General features: G+C 42.8%; 1 protein-coding gene across 2 annotated transcripts in view; it reads right to left on the bottom strand.

The window, feature by feature from the left end:
• Window positions 1-7,936, bottom strand: part of TMEM165 (transmembrane protein 165) — a 17,017-nt gene extending 9,081 nt beyond the window's left edge. The window contains exons 1-3 of one of the 2 annotated variants that reach the window (XM_042469057.1): window positions 7,630-7,743; window positions 4,697-4,875; window positions 34-259 (exon numbers count right to left, since the gene is read on the bottom strand). In XM_042469057.1, coding sequence (XP_042324991.1) covers window positions 34-259; window positions 4,697-4,792 — 322 coding nt within the window. In that variant the 5' untranslated portion in view covers window positions 4,793-4,875; window positions 7,630-7,743. Of the gene's footprint in view, window positions 1-33; window positions 260-4,696; window positions 4,876-7,629 lie in introns of both variants that reach the window. The other variant, XM_042469056.1, reaches the window with a different exon arrangement.
• Between the last annotated feature and the right edge of the window lie 826 nt (window positions 7,937-8,762).

Here is an 8,762-nt window from a genome sequence, read left to right as displayed (position 1 = left end):
TACATTTCAGGACAGAGATATCATAGTACTAACCTGATAAACATGTCATCAGCCCTAAGGCAAGCATAGCCCCAGCCAGCACTGTTAAGCGGTTGTAACGCATTGCCATGATGGCTGCAATAAAGAAAGTCTTATCACCAAGTTCCGAGACAATAATGACAGATATGGCAGCCACAAATGCATGGATAAATCCTAGGTTAGTCTTCTCTGGAGAATCTTCACTAACAGAATGAACTGGAGCAACAGGGGTGGGCCCTTTCTGAAAAGAAAAGAAAAAGATTTAGCTGTTTCTTTCCAAGTCACTCTACCTTTTAGAATACATGTCCTTATATTTTCCAAAGAGGAAAACCATCACAATACCCAGTAGAGACTAATTTGGAGATCTCTGGGCACGAACAGACAGGCCAAAATAAAGCTGCTTCGGGTCATTTGGAAATGTGCTGTTTAAATGATGTGTGCGTCCTAAGAGTTCGAAAGCCACATCAAAGCCACAACTCCAGTCCTAAGGACTGGAGCACAGCTTTGCCACAGCTTTTGGCCTCTTAAGATGTGTGTGTCATTTAAACAGCATACCTCCAAACTGACCCGAAGCAGCTTTATTTTGGCTTGCCTGTTCGGGCCCTATAGCCTTTTCCCACTTTGTGTCTTCAGTATCAACCCGTTTCCTCCCTAAGCCTTTCTTGTATTCTCCATTGAAGAGTTCTAGAGAACATAAAAGCCACACCATATTTTGTGACCTCTAACATAGCTAAAATAGCTATTACTACAACACAAATTTAGAGATTTCCCCATTTTCCTACTCAAATGCAATACATCTGCCAATTAGGTTGTCACTGCTGTATATATAATTCAATAATTCTAGCACTTCAGCATGATTCAGAAAGAAGCTTCTACTAAAATGTTAGCTTCTGCACAGGACTTTTCAAAAAGGACTTATTTGTCTCTTCCCAAGGGTAAGGCTACTCAAGAGAAACGTACATTTAAGAGAAATCCTTCATGGTAACAAGCTGTTAATTACACTAGCTGAAAGATGGGTTGAAGATCTACAAATACGTATCAGAAGAACAGCCATGTCTGTTGGTGCTGTGCCAGATGCTAGTGGCAACTTGAAGGCCACAATAAATGTGTTAGGTTTTTGACACTGAACAGGGTACTATTTTGCTTTCTAAGTACCAACTACCAATCCAAGCATTTAAGAATGTGGGTTGTTATTATATAAAATTTTATTTTTTAGAGAACAGCAATACACTTTGAGAGTAGACTGCAATTTCAACAGAAATAACATATATGGAGGTTTTCCACAGCTAAGTTTGCATACATCAGAACACAGTACTAATGTTTCACATCTTTACTTAATATTTTAAATTACATTTATACCCCAGTTTATTCCTTCAATTCGCTTAATGCAGGAGAGATAAGATTATCCCATTTTCATGTCACAATGCATTTGTGACGTAGTTTAGTGGGGACAGTAATTGGCCCAAAGTCTACCAATAACATCCAGGGCTAGGTGAAAACTGGCCACTTATCTGGATTCAAGAGGGCAATGTTCTTTATTACATCCCATTGGGATCCTCAAATCTGGTCAACAAATTACCACTCCACTGGAGCATTTCAAACATCACTTTTTGTATTCTGCTCACAAATGTTAACTTCAGATCTGATCTCAAGCCCTGCAACTACTTCAGCGTATCTTCCTTTGGCCTGCACAGTCTTGTTAACATTTAAAGTTTTAGTTACCTACCCTGATTTTATCTTCAAAGGTAGTATATTGAAAATTGAAGTATGAAGATGATTTGTACTTTAGACTTTGAGTAGACTGTACTCTGGCAGTTTTCTTTTTTAAAGTTATTTTCATTAACACATAAATAATATAAAACAACATACAAGGTAAAATTATAAACACCAGACAAAATTAACCTAACTACATCTAATTACATCCAATTACAATCTGCTACCAATCACAAACATAGCCACAGGAATATATACAACTTCTAACTTGCTAATAATTATAGTTGTTGAATATTTCTACTTCCTCTAAGTAAAAATATTTATTATGTAGAAGTATTAATAGTCAATACTTCTACATAATAGTTGGATCTGCTATTCTTCAAAACCTAAACATAAAACTACCAACTTCCCCCAACTTTTTCTCATATATTCAATGATTGGTTTCAATACTTTAAAACCATCTAATGTCTTATCTCAAATTTGTCAATTTATCCATTTCTGCTAAATAATATAATTTCAACAACCAATTTTTCTACCTATAACATGTGTAGCATGGCTTCAAAACTGCTTTTCATTTCTGGATAGGTCTGCTGTATGGTTTACCATATTATTGTGTTCTGTTGTGCTCTTTCCCACATAACTATTTGTAATTGTCCTCTGTTCTGGCATTTTAGCTCTCCCTTTGTGCCCTAATCATGCATTTTGTTTTATTTTGGATTGTGTCATCTGAGGGTTTTCTTGGTGCGGAGTTCTTGCAGTACTAACATACATTAGTTGTGGTGTTACTGCTGTTGTCTCTGAAAGATCCTTCACCAATGTCACCCACCTCAGGCTGTCCCCTTCACTCCTTTTTTTTCCCATTTCAATCCTTCCACCTCAGAACATCCCCCTCTGTAGTCCTCTCAAGTCTCCTCCAGTCAATCCCTCTGCAAGTCATCTCATCTCCAGTTTAAGCTCCCTTCAGATCTTTCTCCCCTTATTCAATGCTGTCAAGTGTTGCCTTGTTCTCCATCTGTGCAGTGGTGATGGCTCTCCTCTCCTCCTTCCTCGAGGCCCTTGCTGGTGGTCTCTGACAGTGATAGCTTTCCTCCCCTCTCCTCCTCCTCCCTCATGGCCCTTACTGCTGGGCCATGGTTGTCTCTGCCAGTGGCACTACAGGTCCAAAGTATTTAGGATAAGGAATACTCAACTGAAAACTGTAAAACTGCTCAAACACGTATACACTACCCTTTAATATATCTTACGAAAATAGCATGTACCCATGCAAGTGTAGGTGAATTAAGGAAACTAAGTTCTTCTTCTTCTTAAAAAAAAAAGACACGAAATATGTAGTGGAAATTTTTAAAATGTAAGTTAATTTTACAAGACAGACACACACATTCAGCTAGCATGCAGAACATGTTTTACCCTGCCAGTCCTTTGTGACTGATGACTCAAACACCAGTAAAAGTAGAGATCAAGAACAGGAAAAGTTGGTTTTGAACATAACAATATTGCTTATGGCAACTTCTCCAGTTTGTGTAACTACTTGCCATTTATCTTTCCAGACAGATCATTTATGGCATGTTGAAACTATTTGAGGGGGCATAAAAGCTTCAAATCATATCCATGACTAAATCTTATGGATCAAAAGAAAGAGGTTAACCCTTTTGCATTCTAGCTGCATTAATGTAGCATTTTATTCCAATGTTCCTTTAATCCAGGGTTGGGTGAAAGTGTGACCTGTGGGCTACATGCAGCTCTCCCCAAGGGTACCATCCCTTCTCACTAGCTTCTTTTTTAAGGCTCAGAGGCCTTTTACTCAAACAGGAGATAAAACATAACTTTCAGTTTCCTTCCTGTTTGATGAAAAAGTCTGTTTGGGCCATAAAACAGTTCAGAAGGGACCACTAGGGAGTAGAGCCTTTTAAGTCCAGGGGCGGGGGAGAATAAGGGTAGCTTCCAGTCTTAAGCAGTTGTTCATCTTTGCTGTAATAATCAACATTTTCTATTTTACAAAAACATTTTAACTGTGTTGGAAGAGCTGTTGAACAGGCAGAAAAACATATGGGAATTACTCCATGGTTCCTAGTTCACTACAACTGAACAAGTCAAGAGTGTTAAAGATCAGTGTGACTTTACATGAGATGTTGTTATCAATATTATCCTGACATAAGTAGTCTATCAACAATATACTGATGAGCTGAAATTCTCACAAAGTATTACTACATCCTATGAACATGGAAATTGTTCAAGAGAACATTGATGAGCCAGTTATCAATAGAAATACAGAGTTTTATGTAATACATGTTTTATCTAAAGTTCTATGCCACTAAAATCTGAACTGCCATGCATCAGGAAAGCCTCTTAAAAATATCCAGCCTTCAAGGATGCTGAGAGATACAGTGCTCTGAGATACTTGGCTTGGGTTAGCATCTTAACTGCAGGCATTGGAGCATTAGTCTTACAAAATTTTGATTTCCAAGCTGTGCATCTCATTCAGTCTCAGAAACAGATCTGTACCAGTTATGTTTGTTAGAACTGCTTCACATTTTAAGCAATAACTGTATTTGCTGTAGCTACAGTGGTATTTGTTGCAACGTGCACTGAGACCTGGATTGTACGTCAAAAAAACCCAGAGTTCCCAGGTTGAAACAGATGCCCTAGGTGAAAGTAATATGGGAGAAACAGAGAAACCGCAAGATAACAATCTTTGAGTCCTATAAAAATGTCTAGATCCCAGGCAGGACTCCTGCATTTTTGGTAACTCCCTGATAATCAGAAATTCTGCAAGATAACCTTTCCCCATCAGCATATCTACCTGCTGGGAAAGTCATCCATGCTGACTTACTATTGCCATACAGCAGTTATTAAGAGACAAAACAAAACAAACAACTACTAGAAGACAGATAGCAAAGGCATGAAATAGTTGAAGAATAAGGAACTGGGCAATTCCTGTGATACTTTCTCATAATGGAATACGTACATGACCAATTGTGAAAGAGATGTCGCCAAAATCCTGTACACCTTCAAGAATATCAAGCCAATCCTCCCTCACTCCAAGTCTAGTTGTATCAATCATTCTTTAATAATCCAGTCCTGCTCACAGGTCAATTAAGGAATGGTGTAAGAATGTCTTCAATATGAAATCCACAGGGGGAACATCTTATGAATAATTGATACAAAATAAGGTTACATACAACGGTTCTGATCAGTGTTGCCAATTTAATTAATTACTTTCCAGGGATTTTGACTGAATAATAATAATAAATATTGGGGAATTCTGGGGATTTTGGTAAAACATTCCGGGGAATATCTTTGAGGCTTGTTGGCAACACTGGTTCTGATGCACAATGCAGACTGTTCATTACACACAACCACACCATCAGACTGTTCAGTGTCATGTTTTTTTATCTTGTCCGTCTTTTCTCTTAGCCCTGTCAGTGATGGACAGAAACAAAGATCCTTGGCCTCCCACTTTGAAACAATGACTTCTTAAAGCCACTCACTCCTGTCTATGGCCACATTCCTTACACAGCTTATGTAAGAATGCAAACTCTCTCTAGGTAAAGACAAATCAGGGCCCAAACAGACAGGCCAAAATAAAGCTGCTTCGGGTCACTTTGGAGTTATAACGTTTGAATGCTGCATGCGTGCTAAGAAGCTGGAAGCCATGCCAAAGCCATGGCCCAGTCCTAAGGACTAGAGCACAGCTTTAGCGCAGCTTCTGGCCTCTTAAGATGTGTGTGTTATTTAAACAGCATACCTCCAAAGTGCCCTGAAGCAGCTTTATTTTGGCCTGTCTGTTTGGGCCCACATATTTTCAAGCGCAGACCAACTCTGTGCATTTCTGTTTAAACAGTTCAGCTAATATAGGGATCCAGCAAAGATGTAGAGCTTGGTACCTCTCTCTTCAGGACTAAATGCTGTTCCCTTAACTCCTTTTTGATCATCTAGAGAACAGGTTTTTTTTTCCTTTACATATTTCAAGATACAGCAGTAAACAGCATACCATCATTTCACCTTATGCTGTATGGGCTGGCTTTTGTTTCTGGAGTTATGAATCACGCTTCTGTTCATAGCTCCCAGAATACACTGTCTACTTTAAGCCTTCTCTTTACAGAAACCTGAAAGATAGTAGGGACATCCTGGAGTGGAAGATACTTCCTTCACAGAAGGGAGGAGGAGAGGAAAGTATCTGGCGACATGTCCTGGAACAGACCAAGTAGTCTAATTAAGGCAAACTAAATGAAAAAGGTTTCCCTTAAGCTATCTCTGTGGAAATAAGTAGGTAGCAACCAGGTTTTTCCAGTTCTGAGACAGTTGCACTTCCTGATCCACTAAGTGTTGAGGGCCTGAGAAAAGGATTATTTATGAACTTCACTGATTTGTAATGCCTTTATATTTCCATTTGATTGCCATTGTATTTATATCGTTTACTGATTTTGTTTTGTTTAAGTATTAGTTAGGGGATTGGGAAGGGATTATTTGTATCTTATTGTATTTCCTGTATTGTATTTCCTTACCGCTGTTAGCCGCCCAGAGTCCCTGTGATTGGGTGGGATACAAATAAATCTATATTATTATTATATTAAAATTTAATGCAGAGAGGCCATTTTCTCAAACACAAAAAGTGGTCTCTACAAGTGACAGATATGCAGATACATGGAAGGGTGAGGGCACAAAAAGCCAGAAACTTCTCTGTATGCTGCCAAGCACAGTTAGGATGCTGGGCTCCTGCCCTAAGTAAGCCCTTGGTCCTGAAGTTCACATTTCTTTGCAAGCATAATCAGGCAGGTGCTAATCCAACACTCCTTTAGTGTTGTATGCTACAGCCAAGTATCTCCAGAGTAACTCCAAAACACATTAGAAATTAGGGCTGCTCTCCAATTCTCACAATACGTTTTTATGCTTCTTCCTTTCCATCTCTCATCTACAAGCCATGCTGTGAAGGTGTTCCTTCCCTATCTTTTACCAACCCAACTCATCCCAGTGCAAGGAGGCACCTGTCAAATTAGAGGATGGTACAGAGTGAGCCAGACTTCGGAGTGAGTCAGGCTGTCGGTCTGTGTAGCTCAGCACTGATACTTGAAGGCACACAGCAACCACCACAATCACCTTGGTTGAAACCTGGGCACACAACGAAGTGCGCGTGAGATCCTGTCCTCCCCACAACCTGCACAGGGCAGCCCTTAACTCAGCGGTCCCCAAACTGCACCCTTTAAGGGATTTTGGACTGCAGCTCCCAGAAGCCTGGGCCATGTTGGCCAGTAGTCTGGGATTCTGGGAGCTGAAGTCCAAAATCCCTTAAAGGGGCCAGTTTGGGACCAATTTTTTTAAGCCAGTGTCTCTTTCGTACCTTCAACACCTAAAACCATTTTGGATCACCAGATAAGTCCGGGTGGGTGATGAGGCCCTGCGCAGGTCGCTGGACTGCAGCTCCCATCATCATCATCATCATCATCATCACACTGCCAGCTGGTTTGGGGGCAACCCAGTTAACCCTTCCCAGCCCAAGGGCTTCCATATCCTTGGGGCTCATTATGCCCAGCCTGCTTTTTGGGGGATGTTGGTAAGCCCCCACTCAAGTTCCCAAACGGTCCCGTGGGCTGGGGATGATGGGACCTGTGGGCCAATGGATCCTAAAGGCAACGGAGCGAGGGACGTACTAAAGCCAATGACAGCACTTGCCCATAGGACCCACAAATGCCCAGTGGAGTGTTCTCTCTAGGTCTTTCAATGGGACTTTGAGTTAAGGTTGACCACAGAGTTGCACTGGAGGACCCAGGTGTTCCTAGAGAGAACGTATTAATCAACTCCGCCAATATGGAGGGAGGAGTGTATTCTATTATGCCCTATGGGCAAGTATCCCCCAATGTTTCCCTATGGGCAAGTGCTGTCATGCGAAGCTCCGCTCACCTCTGCCCGGCCCAGCTCCGGCCTCCGCTCCTCAGGCTGCTGGAGCTGCTGCTGTTGGGGCGGCGGGGGCTTCTGCTGCTCCTGTTGAGGAAGCGGCGGCGGGGCCTCCCGTTCCTTCTCGGGCTCTGCTGCCGCCGCGGCGGCTAAGAGGAAGACGCAGAGGGCCGGGAGCAGCCAGGGTAGCGGCCGCAGCCTCGGGGGTCCCGCCATGGCCGACTAGGAGGAAGAGCGCGGCCTCCGAGAGCGAGAGGAGCAGCGGCTGCCCAGCGCCGCCGCCGCCATGTCCGCTTCCTTCTTTGCCGCTCCCTCTCAGCCAATCCGCTGCGCTCTTTCCGCCACGCAAGCGAAGCCCCAGGCGAGCCCCGCCCCTTGCGCTGCCTCCGCCTCTCTCATTGGACTCCTCGCCCCTCACTCTGATGACGTCAACGGCCATGTTGGAAAGAAAGAAAAAAAGAGGGGGGAGAAAAGAGAGCCGCTTGTAGGGAGTGGGCGGAGCCAGATCGTCGCCTAGCGACCGAGGAGGTCACGTGCTCTCCCTTAAGTTGCGCGCGCGCGCTCTCCCGCCCCCTCCCCCTCCTTAGCTTTTTTTCAAATTGTGGAGTCTGCGCAGTGGCAGTTGAAACCGTTGAGGCTTCTTCTAACCAGAGACGACCTGGCGTCCTCCTTTTTCCAGGACGCGTCCTACATTTCAACCTCCTTCTCTGGAGGGGTTTCAGAAAATGCCCTCCATTTTGTGCCAGGGCTAAGTAACAAGAAGCACATCCTGATAGTAGTCCCAATGATAAGGAATCTGTGCCAAGGACCAGAGGCTGCCACTGCTATAGATTATTGATTACAGATTACTGTTAAAACCAGAATTGCTAGAGTCACAGTGACATGGCTGTATCCCTGCTATACATCTCCAAGACTTTTAAACTCTAGATATGGGGAGGCATAGGAGCAAGAATACTTGTTCAGTCTTTTCCATACGTCTCCTCCTGCCGACCTTTGCCAAGCAAATTGACAAAACTAGTCATTTCTTTCTACTTTGTTCATCACACTCACACCCAGAATGCTGCCAACGTTCAAAAGCCTTGAATGAAAGCCAGGTGCTTGCTTGGGAAACAAGCCCAGTTTCTGTCACGGGAAGCATG

This window comes from Sceloporus undulatus, chromosome 5 (assembly GCF_019175285.1).
Source record: "Sceloporus undulatus isolate JIND9_A2432 ecotype Alabama chromosome 5, SceUnd_v1.1, whole genome shotgun sequence".
NCBI classification, from domain to species: Eukaryota; Metazoa; Chordata; class Lepidosauria; order Squamata; family Phrynosomatidae; genus Sceloporus; species Sceloporus undulatus.
This window is presented reverse-complemented; position numbering and strand designations above follow the sequence as displayed.